General features: G+C 59.1%; 1 protein-coding gene across 1 annotated transcript in view; it reads left to right on the top strand.

Moving 5' to 3' along the window:
* The window catches only part of ALDH1L1 (aldehyde dehydrogenase 1 family member L1), a 34,869-nt gene extending 11,651 nt beyond the window's left edge, over positions 1-23,218 (top strand). The window contains exons 5-23 of the mRNA XM_081276263.1: positions 70-171; positions 671-760; positions 1,507-1,644; positions 2,089-2,214; positions 2,569-2,660; positions 4,397-4,544; positions 5,189-5,308; positions 6,768-6,895; positions 7,790-7,940; positions 9,828-9,898; positions 12,128-12,233; positions 13,116-13,203; positions 15,362-15,455; positions 18,385-18,484; positions 19,733-19,831; positions 20,314-20,479; positions 20,762-20,867; positions 22,245-22,444; positions 22,962-23,218. Of these exons, the coding sequence (XP_081132389.1) occupies positions 70-171; positions 671-760; positions 1,507-1,644; positions 2,089-2,214; positions 2,569-2,660; positions 4,397-4,544; positions 5,189-5,308; positions 6,768-6,895; positions 7,790-7,940; positions 9,828-9,898; positions 12,128-12,233; positions 13,116-13,203; positions 15,362-15,455; positions 18,385-18,484; positions 19,733-19,831; positions 20,314-20,479; positions 20,762-20,867; positions 22,245-22,444; positions 22,962-23,017 (2,181 nt within the window). The 3' untranslated portion in view covers positions 23,018-23,218. The remainder of the gene's footprint in view (positions 1-69; positions 172-670; positions 761-1,506; positions 1,645-2,088; positions 2,215-2,568; positions 2,661-4,396; positions 4,545-5,188; positions 5,309-6,767; positions 6,896-7,789; positions 7,941-9,827; positions 9,899-12,127; positions 12,234-13,115; positions 13,204-15,361; positions 15,456-18,384; positions 18,485-19,732; positions 19,832-20,313; positions 20,480-20,761; positions 20,868-22,244; positions 22,445-22,961) is intronic.
* Positions 23,219-24,246: the final 1,028 nt, after the last annotated feature.

The following is a 24,246-nucleotide window of genomic DNA, read 5'->3' as shown; positions in this document are numbered from 1 at the left end:
ACACCCCTAAAGGCTGGGAGGAGAGAGCCCTCCTGCGGGGGGGGGGTGCTGACGCAGGGGTCTCCCCAGGTGCAAGCCGTGAGGTTGATCGCCGAGGGCAAAGCCCCCAGACTCCCTCAGCCTGAGGAAGGAGCCTCCTATGAAGGCATTCAGAAGAAAGAAACAGCCAGGGTAGGTCCTGGGTCGTCCTTGCCCCAAGTCTGCAGGTGCATGGTCTGCAGGCAAGGCTCCATGGGGGGACACCAGCTGGGGGTGGGGGGACATGTCCCCTTGATGCTGGAAGTCTCCCTAGTGAGGCCTGAGAGATACTCAGTTCCCTGGAGCCACACCCAGTGGGAAGGACCTCGGGGGTCTGTGGGCCGTGCCTCTGCCTGGGGACTGTGCAGAGCTGGACAGAGGGCCACGTAGGCCCCCAGGCAAGGAGAAGCTGTGGACTGGACTCTCCGGGGTGCTCTGGACTCCTTGGTGGGCCTCCGCCACCTTGGCAAACTGGGAGCCTCCGGAAGCCATCTTGAATGGCTCAGTCCACCCCTGTGAGGGACTGAGGGTCAGGCAGCCCCGAGAGGAAACCAGAACTCCTCACCCAGGGCTTGCTCAGTGTCCAGCAGTCATGGGGCAGGAAGGGCGCTGGAGAGAGACCAGCAGCGCATGCACGTCCTGCCCCCAACAGATCAACTGGGACCAGCCAGCCGAGGCCATTCACAACTGGATCCGTGGGAATGACAAGGTGCCCGGTGCCTGGACAGAGGCCTGTGGACAGGTGTGTTTGCGTGTGACTGGAACTTGCCTGGATGCCCCGGTGTGCCCCGTGGACTGTGAAACCTGCCCAGTGCGTTGACCAGCCCAATGCATGGTCCCCAGCACCCACCCTGACCACCCCACCCAAATGCCCCTGACTTCTTGTCTCTTCCCTGGAACTAAGAGACCTGTCCACCCCCCAGGAGCTAAAAGGGAGGTCTCCGGCATCTCCAGAGGCCTCCGGGCACCTACCACCAGTATGTTGTCCATTTGTGCTGGGTATAAAATTTTGGCTTCCATTCCTGGGGCCATCTCAGGTCCCAGCTCTGACTTCAACATGGCCCTGGACGGAGGTGGGACCACCTCCTCTGGTTGAGGGACCAGGCAGGGGCAAGCCAGATGCTGAAGTTGGAGTGCCCTGGGGTTCCTGGGCTCTAGAATCACCAGGACAGGAAGACCATGTGTTTTGGGGTCTTTGTCCAAACTCTTGGTCCACACAGCCCCCACTGGCCACACCCCTGAGCCCCAGCCAAGTGCCCAGACATGTCCAGAGGGCTCTCTACCTCCGGCACTGAGATGGAACCCTGTGTACTGGCAAATGCATCTCCTTTCTCAAGTGACCGGTGCTTGGTGGCATCTTTGGGGCTAGTGGCCTCACCTCTGAGCACATTTCCCTTGGCTTCTGTGCACTAGAGTCTGAGGTCAGCCACTGGTCAGTGGCCAGGACTCTTCTCATTCACCTGCTTCTGGATTTTTCTCCCCTGACAGACATTGACCTTTTTCAACTCAACATTGAACACGTCCGGCTTGGTCCCTGAGGGGGAAGTTTTGGCCATCCCCGGGGCCCATCGGCCAGGCCTGGTCACCAAGGCGGGACTCATTCTCTTCGGGAATGATGACAGAATGGTAATGGCGCTTGCCCATGCTGGAGGCCCCAGACCCACTCCCCCCTCGGCTCCATGTTCCCAATGTTTGGGCTCAGATCAGATCCACGGGCCTCAGGTTGGGCAGGTTGTCTACTGCACAAGGATCTGGCAAAGACAGGGAGAAATGAGACTCAGGAGGGAAAGTCCATACTAGTCCCTGGCCTGGGGCGTGACCCTGAGTATAAGCCACCCAAATTGGGGCCCTGTGTTCTATTATTATTATTATTATTATTGGTACTGGGAGTTGAACCCATGAGTGCTTAACTCCTGAGCCCCAGCCCCAGCCCCTTTTATATTTTATTCAGGTCTCGCTGAATTGCTCAGGGCCTCGCTTAAATTGCTGAGGCTGGCCTCCAACTTGCGATCCTCCTGCCTCAGCCTCCTGAGCGGCTGGGATGATAGGCGTGTGCCCTATCTTTTGTAGCTGCTGGTGAAGAACATCCAGTTGGAGGATGGTAAGATGATCCCGGCCTCGCAGTTCTTCAAAGGAGCAGCCAGCAGTGCCCTGGAGCTGACGGAGGCAGAGCTGGTCACTGCCGAGGCTGTGCGGGTAAGAGACATCTTCTGGGGTGCTGGCAGGTTGGGCAGGTTGTCTACTGCACAAGTGTTTGGTGAGTCCCTTTCCCTGTGTACCGGCCTCAGGAGCAGTGTTGGAACTCTCTGGAGTCTCTCTGCCGCTCCTTCCTTTGCAACGGGGGCCCTGGGATTTGGCCAGCTGGGCCTCTGATGCTCCAAGAGACTCACTATCTCAAAGCCCCTGGAGGTGGTCACCCCAGGCCACCAGGCCCCTCGGGAAGGGACAGCGCCTTGGAGTGGATAGCCGGGCTCTCAGGCACATCCAGGGCCGGCTGGTCCCAGGGCCACCAGGGCCACCCACCTCCTCACACCGCCTTTGTGTTCTCAGAGTGCTTGGAAACGGATCCTCCCCAGCGTCTCGGAGGTGGACGATTCCACGGATTTCTTCAAGTCGGGGGCGGCATCGGTGGATGTGGTGAGGTAAGGGGGCCCGTCCAGGACTCGTGGACCCTGTGGGTTCTGAGGAACCAGACCCAAGAAGCAGCCATGGCCCCTCAGACCCATGGGTCATGCAGACAAGGCACCAGCCACTGGGGGGACTGGTCCCAGCAAGCTGGGGTCAGGGTGTGGGGCTGGGACTCACCCCCAATGGGAGACACATAGAAAACTGTGTATCTGTACCACTAGGATGAGCCTCTCACCTCTGGGGGTCTCTTGCTGTGTATCGGGGTGCAGGTAAGGGGCTGAGGGAACTGTATACACAGTGTTTTAAAATGGAAATCCAGCCAGTGGCCCAGGCCTGTCATCCCAGTGGCTTGGGAGGCTGAGGCAGGAGGATCGCAAGTTGGAGGCCGGCCTCAACAATTTAGTGAGGCCCTCAGCAAGTCAGTGAGACCCTGTCTCTAAATAAAACACAAAATAGGGCTGGGGACGGGGCTCCATGGTTGAGTGCCCCTGAGTTCAATTCCCGGTACCACCCCCGCAAGAAAAATGGGAAATACAGTAAAATTTATGGATCTTAGGTGGTCAGTTTGGCAAGCCTTGATTTAATGTGTGTAAGTTTTAATCAAGACACAGAGGCATGGGGTACATTGTCCCCTGCCCCAACCCACAGGCAGTCTGTCACCTTAGATTCGTCTGCCTGTCCTTCAACCAGGTAGGAAGGATCCTACTTACTACCCAACGGTGGTAAATTCTGATCTGTGTGGAGGGAAGGTGAAGGAGGTATTAGTCTACCTTTGTTTGCAAAAAGGAGTCCACACTGTAGGACTGCCAGCCCCTCTGGGGGGCAGGGGGGAGATTCCTCAAAGAACTTGAAATGGAACCACCATCAGACCCAGTTATCCCACTCCTGGGTTTTATACCCAAAGGATTTGGCATATTACAGTGACACAGTCACATTAGTGTTTATAGCAGCTCAAGTCACCATAGCTAAGCTAGGGAACCAACCCAGGTGCCCTTCAACAGATGGGTGGATAAAGAAACCGTAGTACACATACACCATGGAATATTACTCAGCCCTAAAGAAGAATGAGATGATGGCATTTGCTGGTAAATGGATGGAGCTGGAGACTATCGTGCTAAGTGAAATAAGCCAGACCACCCAAAAAAAAAAAAAAAAAAAAAAAACCAAAGGCGGAATGCTCTCTCTGACATGTGGATGCTTTATCGTTTTTATGTGTAGTAAACAAAGATCTAGTTGAATTCTTGTGCATGGGGACATCCAATTTTTCCAACACCATTTGCTGAAAACGTTATCATTTTCTCTTTGCGGATCTTGGGGTTCCTGCCAAAAGATCGGTTGATCCGATGCGAGTAGGTTTATTCCTGGGCTCTGGGTTGTGCTCATTGGCTGAGGATGGCTGCTTTGATTCCTACTTGATTATTTTAGTTTGGTAGTGAACTTTTAAATCAGAAAGGTTGAGTTCTCCGACTTTGTGCTTTTTCAAGTTTTTTTTGATTATTTGGATCGCTCCCGTCCTCTTGAGATGGCATGGGAGTTTTGCGGATGGCCCATGAGTTTGCAACCAAGGCCTGTTGGGTCCCCCGCAGCCTGGGCCCTGGGCCTGGGTCGTGAGCTGCTGACCACTACAGGGTGCTGGGACCCAGGCCAGATCAGGGGAGGTGGATTTAGATTTGCAGTCCCCGGATGCGGCCGGGCACGGGGCTCCTGATCCTGGGCCCCGTTTCTCCACCCCCCTCCCACCTTGCTGCAGGCTGGTGGAGGAGGTGAGGGAGCTGTGTGACGGGTTGGAGCTGGAGAACGAGGATGTGTACATGGCAACCGCCTTTGGGGACTTCATCCAGCTGCTAGTCAGGAAGTTGCGCGGGGAGGACGACGAGGGTGACAGCGACATCGACTACGTGAGTCGGGCCCCTGGGTGTTCAGGAAACCGGGAGCCCAGCTTTCACTTTCCCAAGCTCTGCCTGGCACCTAGGGGTGTCAGAGCCAAAGGGCAAACTCCACTGGATCTCGCTGTCAGATGCTCAGTGGGAGGGTCACATCGGGTCTCCCAAGACGTGAGACCAGGATGAGTTCCCAACAGGGACAAGTTCATCCTGTAGATTCAGCACCGATCGGGGGAACTGCCCTCTCTTGAAGGAATGGGCTTTGGGGGTAGTTTGTTTGGCTGGTGGTTTGAAACAAAAGCTGGTGAAGAAGAGCCAGGTGGCCAGGGTGGACCCCAGGTTGCCCTAGGAAGAGTGAATAAATGACAGATTGCAGGAGGGGGAAGGGGTCCCAGGGATTCCCGTGTTCCCCATGGAATTTTGGATGCGCACAGAAGTGGGTGGCAGGGTGCTGGGTGGCACGTGTCCCCTGGTTTAAAGGGCCTCGCCACCCGTGACACTCCCGACCCGCTGCGAATCCCCCTCTGCCCTTGGAGGAGGTTGGGTCAGCAGGTCGAGGTCACACAGGGAGGAAGGGGCAGAGCAGGGACTCCAGCCCACGCAGTCTCCCTGGGAATCTGTGCTCCTCACGCCTCCTTGTCACTCGGCTGTCACCCCAGGTGGAAAAATCAGTGAACAAGCTGGAGCTCCGCATGCCCCACCAGCTCTTCATCGGGGGGACGTTCGTGGATGCCGAGGGAGGCCAGACCTATGACACCATCAACCCCACGGACGGCAGCGTGAGTCTGGCCTTCCCTGCTCCCTGACTCCTCCTCCCCACCCCAGCTGACTTCTGGCCCCGCCCAAACTCACCTACAGCCCCGCCCACCTCCTCTAGCCCTGCCTCAACTGACCTCTGGTCCCACCCTGCCTCTCCTCTGGCCTTGCCCCAATTGACCTCTGGCCCCTCCTCTTCTCTGGCCCTGCCCCACCTCTCCTCTGGCCCCGCCCCACCTCTCCTCTGGCCCCTCCTCTTCTCTGGCCCCGCCCCACCTCTCCTCTGGCCCCTCCTCTCCTCTGGCCCCGCCCCACCTCTCCTCTGGCCCCTCCTCTTCTCTGGCCCCGCCCCACCTCTCCTCTGGCCCCTCCTCTCCTCTGGCCCCGCCCCACCTCTCCTCTGGCCCCTCCTCTTCTCTGGCCCCGCCCCACCTCCCCTCTGGCCCCACCTCTCCTCTGGCCCCACCCCAACTGACCTCTGGCCCCGCCCCACCTCTCCTCTGGCCCCACCTCCCCTCTGGCCCCACCCCCCTCCTCTGGCCCCACCCCAACTGACCTCTGGCCCCACCCCAACTGACCTCTGGCCCCACCCCACCTCTCCTCTGGCCCCTCCTCTCTGGCCCTCCCCACCTCTCCTCTGGCCCCTCCTCTCTGGCCCTCCCCACCTCTCCTCTGGCCCCGCTCCACCTCTCTTCTTGCCCCTCCTCTCCTCTGGCCCCTTCCTTCCTCTCCTCTGGCTCCTCCTCTTCTCTGGCCCCGCCCCACCTCTCCTCTGGCCCCTCCCTCCTCTGGACCCGCCCCTCCTCTGGACCCGCCTCCCCTCTGGACCCGCCCCCACCTCCCCTCTGGTGGTGCTGGCCGCGGAGCCTCTGCTCTGGCTTCCATCTTGGCAAAGGACAAGCAAGGGTCCCACTTAGTCTCCAGCCTGAACTGCTGGAAGGGAAGACGGTGGGGAGATAAGGATAGGAGGTGGCAGGGCTCCTCAGGGACTTCAGCCTGCTTCAGAGACCAAGGACAGAATTCAAAGTCCCCAAGGGGCCAGGTAGGGTGGCTCATGCCTGTCATCCCAGCGGCTCGGGAGGCTGAGGCAAGAGGATCACAAGTTGGAGGCCAGCCTCAGCCACTGAGCGAGGCCCTAAGCAACTCAGTGAGACCCTGTCTCTAAATAAAATGTGAAAAGGGCTGGGGATGGGGCTCAGGGGTTAAGAATCCCTAGGACCAAAATAGAAAACATAAAGCAGTCAAGGCAGGGACAGGGGACAGAGGAAGTAGCTGGGGATCCAGGGGCTGGCAAAGGGGCCTCCAATGTCCCCTGTGGTCCGCTTCAGAAATTCTTCCTGGCTGGACTTGGAATGATTGGGTCTCGGCTCTTGCTGTGGTCGCTCAGCTCCCTTCAGCCTCACCACTGTGGGTGACTCTCTGGCCCCTGGGTGAGACGTGACCGTGCTCCCAGGGAGGACTCACACTCTGTTCCCCCCACAGGTCATCTGCCAGGTGTCCCTGGCCCAGGTCAGCGACGTGGATAAGGCAGTGGCCGCGGCCAAGGATGCCTTTGAGAACGGGCGGTGGGGGAAGATCAGCGCGCGGGACCGTGGCCGGCTCCTGTACAGGTGAGCGTCCAGCCGCCCCTCCAGCTTGGGGGCTGAGGCGGGTCCTCCTACCCAGGCCTCTGTTCCTGGGATCCTGGGCCCTGGGGAGGTCATGGGACCAAAGCGGTCAGACTGACCCGGCTGGGTGTGCCCGGACTGTCTCAGAAAAGACTCCTTGGAGCCGGGCACAGTGGCCACGCCTGTCATCCCAGGGGCTTGGGGAGGCTGAGGCAGGAGGATCGCAGTGAGGACAGCCTGGGGCTAGCAGGTCAGGTGTGCTCCAGGCGAAGTCCCCAGAACTCCTGGACACTCCGTGGTTGTAAGGAGGCACTGGCGAGTGACAGATGCCCCCCAGAGCTGGGATCAGGCAGAACTGTGAGCCCTGGACACCCAGGTGGCCTTGGGAGCCTCCTGAGTGCGAGCAGTGGGCACTGCCATTGGGAGGGTCCTTCCCACGACGCTCTGCTGCCATCTGGTGGCCGGTGTCTTAATAACAACCCCCAGTGACTGAAGAGGCTCTGCTGCCATCTGGTGGCCTGTGTCATAATAACACCCCCCCAGTGACACAGGCAGGTCCAAGTGGAGACCCTGTAGGGGAGGGGACAGACATCTGTCACTAGTTTCCTAGTGACCCGTTTCTGCTCTGTGCAAATTCCCAGTTGCCTCAAAGGGGACATGTCCCTGGATGCCCCCTGAATCTCAGCGAGAGAGAGAAGGTGGGAGGTGATGTCTTAGGAGGGGAGGGGAAGGACCTTCCAGAGAAGGGACTGTCCCCTGGTTCAGTGCATGGCTCCCAAGGCAGGGGGGCTGACTTCCCCAACGCACGGTGCAGACATACAGAGAGGGGAGGACAAGGCCACGTTGGTGGCCGGGGGCATCCGTGCAGGGCCCAGATCTCCCCTTACCTTTGGCCAGACTGGCCGATCTCATGGAGCAACACCAGGAAGAGCTAGCCACCATCGAGGCCCTGGACGCCGGGGCGGTGTACACGCTGGCCCTGAAGACCCACGTGGGCATGTCTATACAGACCTTCCGCTACTTCGCTGGTTGGTGTGACAAGATCCAGGTGGGTCACCTGGGAGCATGGAAATGGGTGGTTCCTTGGCCGGGCGGCTGCGAACGTTCCATGGCTGGGAACGACCCTGTGGATTAGCTCCCGGTTCTGAGAATTCCAGGTGGGCTGGGCTGCACCAGGGTCTCAAACATGTATTAGTCATAAAACCAGCGTCCCATAGTGACGTGGCCACGTTAGTGTCTGTAGCAGCTCAATTCACAATAGCCAAGCTGTCCAACCTAAATGCCCTTCAACAGATGGATGGATAAAGCAAATGTGGTACATGTACACAATGGAATATTACTCAGCCTTGAAGAAGAATGAAATGATGGCATTTGCTGGTAACTGGATGGAGCTGGAGATGATCGTGCTAAGTGAAATAAGCCAGTCCCTCCCCCCCCCAAAAAAACAAAGGTCAAATGCTCTCTCTGATATGCAGATGCTGACCGAAAATAGGGGGAGGAAGAATAGCAGTTCATTGGATGAGACGCAGGGGAATGGAGGGAAGGGAAGGGAGGGGAGTGGGAAAGACAGTGGAATGAATGGACATCACTTTCCCATGTTCACATAGGAACACACGACCAGGGACACCCCGCAGCAGGTCCAGCCAGGAGAATGGGAAGTTCACCCCGTGTAGGGGTGAACTCTGCCATCACGGGGGCGGGGGGGGGGCTAAGAAGAAAAATAAATTTTTTAAAAAATATGTATCAGTCAGCTCTCGGTACTAGAAGAAGTGCCTGCAACAATCAACTTATTAAGAGAAAAGGTTGGTCTGGGCTCGGTTTTGGAAGTTCCAGCCCTTGCTCAGCTGATGCCTCTGTTGTGGGCTGAGGCAGCTCATCATAGCGGGAGAAGTACAAAGAGAATAAGGAGGAGACCAGGGGTCCGCAGTCACCTTTAAAGACCCACCTGATGGCCTCCTAACGACCTCTGAAAGGCCCAACCTCCTAAAGATCACTTCCTGGTGGCCACGAGACCAAGCCTTTAACATGTGGGACTTTGAGGGACATTTCAGTTCCAGAGTGTAGGTCTGGGGGTATAGCCTGGGCACAGAGCATTGGCCTAGCCTGTGTCAAGCCCTGGGTCCCATCCCTAAGACCTCCGATAAAGCTCCACCTGGAGCGCACCCCTGTCTCCCCAGTTTCTCAGGAGGCTGAAGCAGGAGGATCACAAGTTGGAGGCCAGCCTGAGAGATTTAGAGAGACCCTGACTCAAAAAGTGAACAGGAGAAGCTGAGGGTGTCATTCAGGGGTAGAGCGTCCCCCTGGAGTTGATTCTCAGTGACACCTAGAAAAGACAGGAGGAGGAGGAGGAAGAGAGGGAGGAGGAGGAGGAGGGAAGGAAGGAGGAGGGAGGGAGGAGGAGGAGAAGGAGGGGGAGGAGGGGGGAGGAGAAGGAGAGGGAGGAGGAGGGGGAGGAGGAGGGGGAGGAGGGGGGAGGAGAAGGAGAGGGAGGAGGAGGAGAAGGAGCAGGAGGAGGAGGAGGAAGAGGAGGAGCAGGAGGAGGAGGAGGAGCAGGAGGAGGAGGAGCAGGAGGAGGAGGAGCAGGAGGAGGAAGAGGAGGAGCAGGAGGAGGAGGAGGAGCAGGAGGAGGAGGAGGAGCAGGAGGAGGAGGAGGAGCAGGAGGAGGAGGAGGAGGAGGAGCAGGAGGAGGAGGAGGAGCAGGAGGAGGAGGAGGAGGAGGAGCAGGAGGAGGAGGAGGAGCAGGAGGAGGAGGGGAGGAGCAAGAGGAGGAGGAGGAGAAACTAGTCCAGTGATCTCAGGGGTCCCGGGTCTGGGTGTGGTCTGGAGGCTCTGGGCCCCTACCCGGCTGCAGAGGGGGAAATCAGGACTCAGACAACATCTTGTAAGAGCTGGTGTCCCCCCACCCGGTCCCCGGTGACATCTCTTCTTCTTCCAGGGCTCCACTATCCCCATCAACCAGGCCAGGCCCAACCGGAACCTGACCTTGACCAAGAAGGAGCCTGTCGGGTGAGTCCCTGCCCTGGGTGAGAGGTGACCACGCTGCCACTGCTTGGGCACTGCTCAGGTGGCCCGCGGGGCAGCCTGCAGACAGCTCGCATACTGCTGTCCCGTCCTGTCTGACCACGCGGTGCAGGGACAGCGCCGTAGCAGGCCGCGGGCATTCCGTCTAACGCCCACAGTGATCCTGAGGTCCTGGTGGCCAACGGGGTTCCCTCCAAAAAGTCCATCTACAAAGGGTGCGATGGGATCCTTGTGCATGCAAATTAGAAAGTTCTGCAAAAACAGCTGCATAGGGGTTCTGGAGAGGAGGAGAGAAGGTCTCTAATGATCAGAGAGGCTGCTCCAGAGGAAGCCTGGGGAGGGAGCAGCTCCCGTGGGGACCAGGGAGCAGGGACTCCACTCTCCAGGGACAAACAGAGACCCCAAGCCACAGCCCCAGGGCCACCTCCTCCCCACGCCCACCTGCCTCCACGGACCACCAGGGGACCCCCCAGGGAGCCATGCACTGCCGGGGCTCAGGCCTCACACCCCCCCCCTCAGTCCTCCTCTGGACCTTCCTATGTCACCTCCCACGGGGACTCTGGGGACACTCACAGCCAGACCCCCTTACCCTGCTCACCCACGTGCCAGTCATCCCTGCAAGCAGCCCCAGAGACAAACTCAGAAGTGCACTTCACCAGTTTTCTAAGCATCGAGTTGACAACCAAGGTTTGTTATCACGGTCGTCCGAGGACAGGAGGTGACATCGAAATCAGCCTGACCCCCCAAGGACCTTGGAAACCCAAAGGAAAACTGGCCATGCAGTACCTCATGTGAACACCAGAGGGCTCCAAAGCCACGGTGGACAGAAGGGCGAGTTGACCGTCAGCCAGTCCAACTCAACAATGACCATTCAGGACGCCTTTCAGTCGTGGTGAATGACACACGTACAGAAGGGGCTTCATTTAAGGGGCCGCACACTGGCCTTAATATCCAGCACAGCCAGAGGGTTTCTTTTTACTGCACAATTCCAGTCCCAGGGGTGTGAACCTTTTCCCTGAATGGCAGGTATGAGTTTGCTCACGCTGCTGTAACAAACTGCCACAGACGAGGTGTCTTCATCCAACAGCTGCTGCCTCACAGTTCTGGCAGCAGGACGTCTGTGATCAAGGCGTCTGTAAGGCTGGCTCCTTCTGAGGCCTGGGAGAGAGCATCTGTCCCAGGCCTCTCCTGACTTATGTGTTGGCCCGTTCTCCGTTACTGTGACAAAATACCTGAGATAATCCAGTTGATAAGGGAGAAGACTGACTCTGGCTCACGGTTGCGGAAGGATCAGTCCATGGCTGCTTGGTCCTTTGCCTTGGGCCGGTGGCAGCGGTCTATCATGGCAGGAGCTTACGGCAGAAGAGGCCTGTCCATGGCAACCTGGAAGAAAGGAGGAGAGAGAGGAAGGAGCTGGGCTCCCAAGTCCCCTTGAAGGACATACCCCATGGCCACCTTTCTTCCAGTAGGAGGGTTCCCACAGGGTCCAGCACCCCCAGGCCGCACCAGAGGCTGGGAGCCCAGCCTTTGATACACAGCTGTGTCCTTGCCCACATGGACTTCCCCGAGTGCCTCAATAAGGAGGCCAGCGTCTTTGCAATATGGGCCTTCTCTAAATCATCCTGAGGTTCTGGGGATGAAGACAGACTTCGACGTGTGAATTCGAGGGGACATAATCCCCTTCCTAACTGGGGGACTCTTCTGACTGGCTCTCTTCTTTCAAGACCCCCCCTCCAATAAGCCTTTTTAAAAATATTTTATTTAGAGGCAGGGTCTCACCAATTTGCTCAGGGCCTCGTTAAGTTGCTGAGGCTGGCCTCTAACTTGCGATCCTCCTGCCTCAGCCTCCCGAGTTGCTGGGATGACAGGCGTGGGCTACCACGCCCACCTGGCTAGACCTCCTGGCTTTTTGTTCTCACTTAAAAATGGCCATGGTCCCCTCCCCCTGGTCTGTGTCCCTGGACTGCTGTCATCAGAATCTGATCAGGGTGCCCTACCATGGTGGGCAGTAGGAGGAAGGACTGTCACCATGGTCACTCACGGTACTGAATCCAGGTGAGAAAAGGCAGGTGTGACTGTCTGCAGGACTCTCGGTGCCTTTGGGGGCAGCCTGGCTTTGACAGTGGAGGTCAGGCCCTGGGAGAGGAGGAGGGGGTCAGCAGGTCCCCTCTGGGCTGAGACAAGAGAGAAAGGCCCGATTCTCTGGTGCGGCAGGGTCTGCGGTATCATCATCCCCTGGAACTACCCCCTGATGATGCTGTCCTGGAAGACGGCTGCCTGCCTGGCCGCTGGGAACACGGTGGTCATCAAGCCTGCCCAGGTGAGCTGCTCAGGCCCTTGCTACGCCGTTGAGGCTGGCCTCTAACTCTCGATCCTCCTGCCTCAGCCTCCCAAGCCACTGGGATGACAGATGGTCACCATGGCTCCTGGCTCAACCAGGAATTCGCAGAAACAGAAGAAGAACAATTTGTGGGGGGTTCAGAGGGCTGGAAAACTGCTTCCATTTTGATTTCCACAATTTCCATACCTGGGGCCGTAGTCAGAGTTACATAGAAGCTCAGAAGGCAGGGGCTGCTGGGACTTCAGTGGGCAGCGGTCACCTCCCCGGACAGCCTCGACTCCACCCTAAAGTTGGCAGTTCTCAGAGGAAGAGGCTGAGGGACCGGGGACGGGGCGTTCTGGAAGACAAGCTGGGGGCTTCTGGGGATGGGGACTGTTGGACTCTTGAGGGGCTTAGTGTCAACAGAAGAGAAAACAACACAGCACCAGATGGTCCAGGCCTGGCCAAGTGGCCACAGCCCCGCCAGGATGAGCCAGGATGCCAGAGGTTGGCAGGCCCCTGTTCCCACCTGAGGTGTAAGGAAAGCCATCTGGATTGGCCGTGCCCCTATGGTTGACCACGAATGTGGCTTCCCCGGGATCTTCCTGGCGCCCCAATCCATGGCGTCCCCTGCTTGCAACTGGAGCCGCTGGGAGACAGAGACAGAGAGGGAAGGTTAATCCCAGGGGCTCAGGAGGCCGAGGCAGGAGGATCACAAGTTGGAGGCCAGCCTCAGCAACTCAGCAAGACCCTGTCTCTAAATAAAATACAAAAAGGGCTGGGCACGAGGCTCGGTGGTTAAGCACCCTTGGGTTCAATCCCCAGTACTATTAAAAAAAAAAAAAGCCCTCTTGACCGAGTCTTCTTCCATGTCCCCTGCAGGTGACCCCACTCACAGCCTTGAAGTTTGCGGAGCTGACATTGAAGGCTGGCATTCCCAAGGGCGTGATCAACATCCTCCCCGGATCTGGTGAGGGCTTCAGACAGGGGCAGGGCAGGGACTCCAGGCGGCCAGAGCAGGGTCAACTGGATAATGTGTCCTTCGAGGGCAGAGTGGCCTGGGGGACGCAGTGCAGAGCTCAGCCAGAGGGTGGGAGGACCGTTCTTGGGGGAGCAACCTGCACCCGGAAGGACTTCCATTCTCAGACACCTTCACGTCCTTGGCCCAGCTTCAGCCAGGTTGTTTGTTTTCAGATTAAGGTTGACGAGTCCTTTGTCCTTCCTGGGGACCCGTCCTCTGTCCGATAAATCTTTTCAAATATTTTGTCCCCCCAAACTACACATGAACGAGGGCGGAGAGGTAGGATGGAATTCATACCAAAGTCATTTGTAGGACTTTGACTTGCTGTAGAGGGAGTTGGTGAGGGTCTCCGTCCACACTTGCCCACCCGGGATCTTTGTGGGTCCAGAAGGAGGGGTTGGGCCACCCGAGGAGCCCAAGGACTGGGCCGTTCGTGGGATGGGGAAGAAAAGTGTCCAGAGTGACCTCCCCCTCCCTGTGGAGAGCTGTGACGTGGATCACGGTCCTCTGATTGCCTGGTGGCTGCGTGGCTCTGGGAACTCCCTGGGCAAAGGTGCAGGTCAAGATTGCCCTGTTGCTATGGTGACACCTGCCCCAGACAGGCTCCATGCAAAGGTGCAGAGCTGTGTCAGTGCGGGCCCTCAGCTCAGGCACCAGCTCCCAGGGATAGAGGATTCCGAGCATAACAAGATGGCCCTCATGTCTCGCCAGTTCTGCATCCTTCAGATGGCCGCTTTGAAGGAACTTTCCCACAAATAGCCTTTGGTGAAACCTATATGACCAGAGCTGGCCCTGGTCACGGCTCCTCTGTCAGGGGGCGATGTCCCACCTGGCCCCGACTTTTTTTTCTGTGTGTGTGTCTGTTTGTCTCTTCTCAATCCCTCCATGGCCTCTCATCGCTGGTGCCCGAACAGGGACATGAAGAGGTCCGTGGTACCCCCGCTTAACTGGCCGCCAGGAGAGGCTGTCCACCTGCCGGGCGGGGGAGCAGGGTCAGGGATGATTGACAGCTCAAGTTCAAACATGTCAGATCCGAGAGGCTCTCAGATATCCAGGCCCAGGAGCCGAGCAGGCAGAGGGGGACAAGGGACGCCGGATTCCAGAGGAGCTCGGCCAGAGATACAGACTGAGGGGATGACTTATCCGGAGATGGCATTCGAAGGCCTGGCGGAGTCACAGAGGGGGCTGTGACCTGCAGGACGGAGCCAGGGCGCTGGACAGGCCAAGATGATGGACGAGGGGCAGTCAGAGAGGTTGAGCAGAACCGGAGGGCACAGATGGATGGGGAGGAAGGGTTGGAAGCCGCGTCAGGAAAGGGCCTCGAGAGGAGTCTTGGCTGAGTTTGGAAGACGGCAGCGTCAGGAAAGTTCATCTTGGAGTCTCACTGCCGCCGCATGGTACAGAGGGACTGGCCAGCTTGTGGGCAGCTGTGTGCTGGGCTCAGCATGGAAGTGGGAAGCCGAGGGGCATGGGATAGGGCCAGGAGAGAAACAGAAGGAGTGGCGTGTGCCATGTGGCTTCCTGGCCACTGCATCCTGAGGTGGGGTTTCTGGGGTCTCCATGGACCCAACCTGGCACCTGACCGGGTCTCTGCCGGGGCCCCAGAAAGAGCTGAAAGGCTGTGTGACCTCGCCCTCGGTGGGGACCCGAGGGGTAGAAAGTGACGTGGGGCGTGGATGGGTTTTCTGGGGCTGCCAGGACGGGGGGGACTTCAGCCCCTCGGTGACTTGGTTCCGTGGCAGAGGCTGGAAGTCCCAGGTCAAGGTGGTGGCAGGTGGGTTCTCTCTGAGGTCTCGCTGCTTGGTTTGTGGCTGCTGTGTCCTCACAGGCTGTCCCTCTGTGGACGTCTGTGTCCCAATCCCCTTTGCTCTGAAGGACACCAATCCCATTGGGATGGGGCCCACCCTAGTGACCTCATTTACTCCTTGGAAGTCCCCGTCTCCAGAGAGTCACCTTCAGACGTGCTGAGGTTGGGACTTCTGATTCTGGGCCCAGGGGACAGAGTTGAGCCCACACCAAGGAGCAGGGGTGTGCACCTGCTGCCTGGGGCTGGGCTTTTCCCAGCACCATGGGGTCCACTCTGACCCTCCTGCTCACCCGCCCACAGGCTCGCTGGTTGGCCAGCGGCTCGCAGACCATCCCGACGTGAGGAAAATCGGATTCACGGGCTCCACGGAGGTGGGAAAGCACATCATGAAGAGGTAAGGGTTGGGCTGGGCCGAGGGGGTGGCCCCAGGGGCCATGCCACCCGGGTGTAGCTGGTGCTGTTGTGTGAGCTGGGCGCTACTTTTGTCTTTACTATAATAATTCCCTTTTTTTAAAAAAAAAAATTTGTTCTTTGTAAGTGTCCCTGACAGTTGCGTGCATTTTGACATGTCACACCTACACAGGGTGTGACGTCCTGTTCCTGTGGTTGGACCTGCTGTGGGGTGTCCCTGGTCGTGTGTTCCTAGGTGAACATGGGAAAGTGACGTCCATTCATTCCCTGTCTCTGCCAGTCCCCTCCCCTCCTTTCCCTTCACTCCCCTGCGTCTCATCCAATGCACTTCTGTTCTCCCCTCTCCCTATCGTGGTCAGCATCCACGCATCAGAGAGGACATTCGGCCTTTGGTTTTGGGGGGTTGACTTATTTCACTTAGCGTGATCGTCTCCAGCTCCGTCCATTGACACTCTTCATCACTCTTCTTCATGACTGAGTAATATTCCATTGCATACACATTCCGCATTTTCTTTATCCGTTCATCTGTTGAAGGGCATCCAGGTGCTGCTTTTTGAGCTTCATGGTGCACATCCAACCCCAGTGGCCATGTTTAATGCCAATGCTGGTCCAGCGGGTCTGTCCCCATCCAGCCCTTGGGCAGCAGCCTGGGACCTGGGCCCTGCTGAGCGCTTTGCCTGTGGCCTCTGGCTCCTTACCCCATTTTTGGTCTCTGCTTTAGGGGGTCCTAGGGGAACTCCAGGGTGGTCTGGCTATTCTGTGACGGTTCCCCAGGGAGAAGGGCCACTCTTGGGTCACAGAAGGGTCCCCTCACCGTCCCTCTCTGATCAGAATGACTTTCTTTCTCTTTGGGACGCGTTCCCCGCAGGCTGGTCCCGGGCAGCCTGGGTGTCTCCCAGAGGGGATGGTGTCCAGCTGCAGCAGGACACAGTGACCGTCCCTGACTTCCCCATCTCCGTGCCTTCGGCTCAGTGGCTGATGAGTCAGGTTCCCGGGGTCAGGAGAGGCACTGGGGCCATGAGCACAGCACGGCGATGATGTCTGGTCAGCTCTGCAGCAAGCCTGTCCAGTGTGGCCAGCAACAGAAGCCACCAGGAGGGACAGCAGGTCATTGACCTCCTGACTCACAAGCCAGCCTCTGATGTGAGGACGTCAAGGTCAAATCCCAGAGCACACATTTCAAGTGCAGAGAGAAGGCTCGGGAAAGGTCCGCTCTTGGAACCTTCCGGAAGGAGGTTTCTTTTTTGGTACCAGGGATTGAACCCAGGGGTATTTGACCCCTCAGCCCCGTCCACAGCCCTGTTCTGTATGTTATTTAGACACAGGGTCTTCCTGAATTGCTTAGGGCCTCTCTGTTGCTGAGGCTGGCCTCCAACTTGCGATCCTCCTGCCTCAGCCTCCTGAGCCACTGGGATGACAGGTTACACACTGCACCTGGCTTGGAGGAGGGTTTTGGCGGCAAGAGTTCAGAGAGGCCGCTTTCTGCTCTGACTGTGCGTGGCTCTGCGGCTGTATTCCCAGGGCCCCCTTCCTGGTGGGCCCTGAGTGCAGAGACCCCTCCTCCCCAGGGCAGGCCTGGTCCAGTTCACTGAATGCGCACTGGACAGCAGCGTCTTTGAGGTGGTGCCCAGCTTCTCTGGGTACCATCCCTAAAAAGCTGAGATGCCAAAGCCCCCGTGGCCTCTGCAGTCCTGCCAACTGGGGGATGATTCTGTATCTTATTTATTCGTTCAGCATTTATGGAGCAGCAGCTGTATGCAAGGCAGAGTGCCTATTAGGAACCAGACAAGTGTCTGCCTGTCCCAAAGAGCCTTGTGCTCCGGCAGGTGGGACGGGTTCTGAACAGAAAGAAACAACCCAGTCGGTACCGGGCAGAGCACTAAGCAGACACTTCACAGAGGAAGAAATACGACCGGCCAACAGACATATGGAAACGTGTCCCCCATCTCCAGCCATCGGAGAAATGCCAATCAGAACTGCACTGAGATCCACCTCACTCCTGCCAGGGTGGCGACTGTCAATACAAGTGACAATAAGTGTGGGTGAGGATGTGGCTGGGGGGCTGCACATTGGTGAACCACTCTGGAAAGCAGGATGGAGATTCCTCAGAAAACTTGGAATGGAAGCACCATCTGACCCAGCTATCCCACTCCTCTGTCTGTACCCAAAGGACTTAAAAGCAGCACGCTACAGGGACACAGCCCCATCAGTGTTTATAGCAGCTCAGTTCACAGCCGCTAAGCTACAGAACCAACCTTGACGCCCTTCAACAGATGAACGGATAAAGAAAAGCAAGTTACATATACACAGTGGAATATTACACAGCCATAAAGAAGAATGAGGTGACGGCACTTTGCTGGTAGCTGGATGGATTTGGAGGCTGTCGCGCTAAGTGAAATAAGCCTGTCCCCAAACGTCAAAGGCTGAATGTTCAGACATGCGGATGCTGGACTCACCATAAGGGGTGGGGGCTGGGGAAGGATGGAGGTCCTTTGGATCCGGCAGAGGAGAGGGAGGGGAGGGGAGGGACACAGGGGTGGGAAGGGCAGAAGAATGAATCGGGCATCACTACCCTAAGTGCATGTCTGGTCACACAACTGGTGTGAGCTGACATCACGTATGACCAGAGGATGCGAAGCTACACCCCGTCTGTGTACGATGTGCCAAAATGCATCCTGCAGTCACGGATGACCCCTTGGAGCAAATTTTTTTTAAAGTTAATCAATCCGGAAGGTGGGGGGACAGCGAGGGCAAAGGCCCTGTGGCTGAGCGCTCGGGTTTTGGGGCGTGGGGCGCGGGGCAGGCGAGGGCCAGGTTTCTGGAGCCCAGCAGGCACCGGCCTGCCCCGTCCCCTCGGCTGGCCCGGGGCCTGGTGTTCCTGGGCGCCGGCCCCAGTGCCCTGTCGCTTCCAGTTGCGCCCTAAGTAACGTGAAGAAGGTGTCCCTGGAGCTGGGCGGGAAGTCACCGCTCATCATCTTCGCCGACTGCGACCTCAGCAAGGCCGTGCAGATGGTGAGGGCTGGGCTAGGCGGGGACGATGGGGGGACTGGGGACAGGGAGGGGCCACGGGCAGGGGCCACCTGGGAGGGGAGGTGTCTCAGCTTCTTTGCTGCTGTGACCAGGAGACCCCACAAGAGCAATCAGGGGGACAGTGGACGTGGGGCCCAGGGTGTCCCAGGTCCCAGTCCACAGAGGGCGGCCCCACTCCTGGGCCGAGGGGAGGCAGGACATCATGGAGGAAGAGTGTGGGGAGGGAGCAGCTCCCATGGGGACCAGGGAGCAGGGACTCCACTCTCCAGGGACAAATGGAGACCCCAAGCCACAGCCCCAGGGCCACCTCCTCCCCACACCCCACCTGCCTCCAGGGGCCACCAGAGGACCCCCAGGGAGCCATGCACTGCCAGGTTCAGGCCTCACACTCCTCACTCCTCCTCTGGACCTTCCTGCATCGCCTCCCACGGGGGCTCTGGGGACATGTCACAGCTACAGCAGGACAGCAAGTCACTTGCCCTGGTGACCTGTCAGTCCTAGAATCTCATCCCCTGTCCCAGGCCCATGCTGCAGTGTCCTGCAGGGTCCCCAGGCCTGTGCCCCGCGGCTGGCCTCACAGGGAGCTGGACTCCCCTGGCCTCCCCACCTGGCCTCCTGCAGAGGGTGCTGCTGCTTTCCAAGGGCAGACGGGTGGGGGCCTCCGAGGACCTTCGTCCTAACCTGCTGCAGGAGTCCTTTCCTGCCGGGCTGTGGCTGTGACACACGGCAGGTCCCCTTAGGGACACTTCACCCTAGAGGCCAGCAGCGGCTGACAGATCAGCACAGGAGCAGGAGGACAGGGCAGGAGGGGACAAAGTAGCGGGGCCAGAACCACCCCGTGGGTCAGAGCAGCAAAAGTCCCTAAGCCGCAGGCGCCCAGAGTCCCCAAGTTGCTGACGGGCTGGTCCCCACGTAGGAACACAGGAAGTCCTTCTAGGACACAGCCGCCCAATTCTGGCTGCCACGGACCCCAATGTGCTCTTGGGAGTGGACCCCCGGCTGCGCTCAGGGCTTGGGCTTCGGGGTCCTCCCCTGGGCTGTGCACCTCTAATAGTGTCACCTGCGATCTCGGGGTCCTGGCCTCCTTTCCTGCCCTCGCAAGGCAGACTCCCTCGGTCCCCCTAACCAGGCCTGGCCCCAGGAGGAGAGTGTGACCCTGGCACACGTCCCCTTGGCAGGGGCTGGGGACAGGAGCCCCGGGGGTGGCTGTAACCGCCATCCTCTCCGCAGGGCATGAGCTCCGTCTTCTTCAACAAGGGGGAGAACTGCATTGCGGCCGGGAGGCTCTTTGTGGAGGACTCGATCCACGACCAGTTCGTGAGGAGGGTGGTGAGTGCTGGCCCAGGGTCTCGGGCTGCTGGCTTGCGGGACCCGGGGGGACTGAGAGGCGGGGAGGCCGGGACAGGCTCCTGTCACAGATCGCCACCCACCTGGGTCAGGGGACCTGTCAGGCAGGAGCTGTGGGCCTCCACAGGTTTTTATTGGTTCTGCAAGAAATGGTCCCCAGACTGGAAACGATGTGACCCAAACAGGCCTGTGGGCTGGGGGTGTCCTCAGGGGTAGGTGAAGGCCCTTGGTTCCATCCCTCCTAACACCACAAAAAGAAAAAAAAAATAGTAGCCGGGTATAATGGCCCACACCTTCATCCCAGCACCTCAGGAGGCTGAGACAGGAGGATTGCAAGTTGGAGGCCAGCCTCAACCACTTAGCAAGGCCCTGAGCCACTCGGCGAGACACTGAGTTGGGGACTGGGGATGGTCCTCCTCCTGAGGGAGGAGCAAAGCCTGATCTGACCCGAGAACTTTCCACAGGTGGAGGAGGTGGGGAAGATGAAGATCGGTAACCCCCTGGACAGGGACACCGACCACGGGCCACAGAACCACCAGGCGCACCTCAACAAGCTGCGCGAGTACTGTCAGCGAGGCCTGAGGGAAGGGGCCACGCTGGCCTGTGGTGGGAACCAGGTCCCTCGGCCAGGTGGGTCGGCGCTCCCGGGGCCACCGAGGCAGCTGGTACCATGGCCTCTGATTTCTGGCTGGGATAGAACTTGGGGACCGCGGGTGGCCAGGGACCTGCACAGCTAGACTTCACGCCCATCTGATACCTTGACTTCGGGGGGGTGGGGAGGCGGGCTTGGCTGTTTGGGCACCTGTCAGACCCAGGTATGGGACTGGCAAGGTGAGGACCTCAGAACTGAACAGGGCCACAGGGCGGGGGGACGGCGCCCTCCCGCGAGCCACAGGCCTCTGTCCCCCGCAGGCTTCTTCTTCGAGCCCACGGTGTTCACGGACGTGGAGGACCACATGTTCATAGCCAAGGAGGAATCCTTCGGGCCCATCATGGTCATCTCCCGGTTTGCCAACGGGTAGGGGCGCCTCCCAGGGCCGAGCCTTGCTGTGGGTGATGGGGTCTTTGAATGAGCTCTGGGAGGTGGTCCCCAAGGGCCAGAAGGAAGCGGGGGACACAGGCTGAGCTGCCTGCAGAGGCTCCTCCCACCACCAGGGGTGCTGGTCCCCCAAGGAGTAGGTGACCTCAAGTCCCACAGTGAGGGAGACACAGTCCTGTCCCCTCCCTGTGTTCCCTGGGTCTGTTTCCTGCGGCCTGATGGGTTCTGTTTTGGGGTGAGACCACCCAAAACGGAGGGGCTTCAGAGAGCAGCAGGAGTGTGCTGCGTTTGTGAATCTGCAGTTTGGTTCGGGTTGGGGAGGGCCGGTCACCTCTGCTGGGAGTGGCCGTGCTAACCTGGGCTCAGGACCTCGCCAAAGGCCTCCGGGTTGAGGTCCCGACCCCCGGTTCCCACAGATGCCAGCTGCATGTGCAGGGATCCTTAGGATCTGAACTGAGAATCTCCAGATCATTTCTTCCGCCATGTTCTGTTGGTCAAGCAGTCAGCAAAGCCGGCCTCCTCGTGGGATGAGAAGGAGTGGCTGGAGGCAGAGGCAGGGAGGCTGGGAGGCTGAGGCAGGAGGATCGCAAGTTGGAGGCCAGCCTCAGCCACTTAGTGAGGCCCTGAGCAACTCAGAGAGACCCTGTCTCTAAGTAGAATATTCAAAAGGGCTGGGAACGGGGTTCAGGGGTTTAAGTGCCACTGGATTCAATCCCTGATACAAAAAAAAAAAAAAAATCTGATTTCTATTGAACGTCAGACGCCTCCAGTGGCCACATGTGTCTTCCTACCTGCAATGGGCTCCTCTTCTGCCCTAGGACCCCTGGTGTCGACCATGTGACTGTCTCTGGTCTCCTTCCCTCCCTTTGTCCTTCCCAGGACTGGGTCTCTATGTTGCCCAGGCTGGTCTCAAGCTCCTGGGCCCTAGCGATCCTCCCATCTCAGCCTCCGGTGCCCTGGACAGCAGTACCTGTCACCATGCCTGGCTCCTCTTTCCTATTCTACTCTGCCTCCTGCAGGCCGGCTTTAACCCTGGCCCATTTTTGGTGGGGGGACTGGGGACCGAACACAGAGGCACTGGACCCCTGGGCCCCACCCCAGCCCGCTTTTGAAATTTATTTAGAGACAGGGTCTCACTGAGCTGCTGAGGGCCTCACTTTTGCTGAGGCTGGTTTTGAACTTGTGATCCTCCTGTCTCAGCCTCCCGAGCGGCTGGGAGGACAGGTGTGGCCACTGCGCCTGGCCAACCCTGGCCCACTTCTCCTTTCATGTGCAGCAGGGAGCGTGGAGTGGATCCCAGGTCAGGGCAGAGCCCCTGTGACCCTCCCTCAGGGAGTTCTTGGACTTTTCCCACAGGGACATGGACGGTGTGCTGTCTCGGGCCAACGCCACAGAATTTGGCCTGGCCTCCGGTGTCTTCACCCGGGACATCAACAAGGCCCTGTATGTCAGTGACAAGCTGGCGGCTGGGACTGTGTTCGTGAACACGTACAACAAGACCGACGTGGCGGCCCCCTTTGGAGGATTCAAGCAGTCTGGATTTGGCAAGGACCTGGGTAATCTCACCTGCCGGAAGGCTGTTTTCATTTATTCACTCAACAAACACTTGCAAAGGCCCGACCTGGGCCACATGCTGGGGTACCTCAGTGTAGCAAGATGGCGGTGAGGTCACTGCTTCTTCCTGGGAGGGAGGCAGCCCAGGAAGGGGGCGAGAAAGGCACCTTACAGAGCAGATGCAGCCCCGGGCAGGGGCCTAAGGAGACCTGGGTGGCCAGGAGGGGTTGACCCTAAGAACAGGGGCCATGTTCAGGGCACAAGGCTCAGAGAGGCCACAGGGTTGGTGTGGGCAGAGGTAGGAAGACAGCAGGCCTGAAAGGCAGGACCATAGGGGCCACTTAGAGACGCAGTCCTCGTCCACTCATTACCCAGGACATCCGGGGTAAGGCCTCCCTGGGCACCCACTTCTCATCCTCGAGTGCAGGCAGCCAACCTCACGCCCCAGCCACTTAACGCTTTGGCATCCCCCACAACAGTGGGTGGCCATGTGGCCCAGCAGCCTGTGGTGTCTTACAGGAGAGGCGGCCCTGAATGAGTACCTGCGGGTCAAGACGGTGACTTTTGAATATTAAACAGAAGTGGCCTTCAGAAGGATGACCTGTCCTTGCAGCACCCCTTGTCACCTTGACCTGCCTTCCCTAGGGAGGCCAGCTCAGCCTCCCTCCCAGATAGGGAGCCTCCCACCTGGAGCCGCTGCAGGAAGTCCCCCAACCGGCTCCCGACCAATCACAGTGGCCCTTGGCCAAGGGGGCGGGGCCTACGGGGCTAATAAATGTCAGCAGAGGTGACCAGCACCTTCCCTGTGTCCGCGTGGGCTACTGGGCCACCAGGGGAGTCACATAGTCACCCTGAAGCCTGGGTGTGGTCAGCTCAGGCTCCCAGACTGGTGCTGAGATGGGCTCAGGGGTGCAAGAGCTTAGGGTGACGCTGGGAAGCGTGCCCAAGAGGAAGTGGGGCTGCAGAAGTGCCCTTTGCTGGGGAACAGCTCTTGTGCTTGGCCAGGACGCTGAGGCCCCTGCCCACCCACGCACCCAGGACCCCGAGGCCCCCGCCCACCCACTCACTGGGGACAGTGAGGCTTAAGACGGCTGCTGTCTCTGGCCCCTCGCGTGTTGGGCGTCTGTCCCGGTTTCCCCGAGGCCCAGGGTGCTCCTTGCATGGGGAGCCCTGGGCTCTCCCAGCTGCACCCATCCTGCGGGTCCCCAGCACCAACGCCGCCTGCCCCTGGGGCCCGCCTCCCACAGCGGTCTCCTCCGCATCCCAGCCTCACACCCCCGGTCCTCCCTGTGTCCACGCCTCCCCGAAGGTCCCTCTGTCCTTCCCAGGCTGCTGGCCCTGCTGGGCATGGCCAGTGCCTCCCTAGGAGCAGTTCAGCTCCACCTGTAGCTCGCTGCCCTGCAGCCCGCGTCTTCGCCAAGCCCCACTTGGCCTTTCTCTCCTTAAAATTACCCCCGGAAAGAGAAAGATCTTTAAAAAAGGAAGTGGACTTTGACGAAAGCCGGCTTTGGGGGTGTGGGGACCACCGCGAAGGCCTCAGCCCCGCGGCTAGAGCTCTCGCTTTGGGTCGCCCCGCCAACCCGAGTCCCCGCCCTCTACGCCCCGCCCCAGCCGCGTAGCCCCGCCCCTTCCCTGCTTCTGGCTCCTGAGGACCCGCCCCTTTCCGCTCTCGGTCGGTCAGCCACGTGGACCCACCTGCTTCCCGTGCTTCCGGCCCCCGAGACCCCTTGCCTTTCCCTGCTCCCCGCCCCCCCCAGATGTGGCCCCGCCCTCTTTCCTGCTTCCCGCCCTCAGCCGCGTGGAC

Source organism: Spermophilus citellus, assembly GCF_964194105.1.
Source record: "Spermophilus citellus genome assembly, chromosome: 19".
Taxonomy (NCBI): domain Eukaryota; kingdom Metazoa; phylum Chordata; class Mammalia; order Rodentia; family Sciuridae; genus Spermophilus; species Spermophilus citellus.
This window is presented reverse-complemented; position numbering and strand designations above follow the sequence as displayed.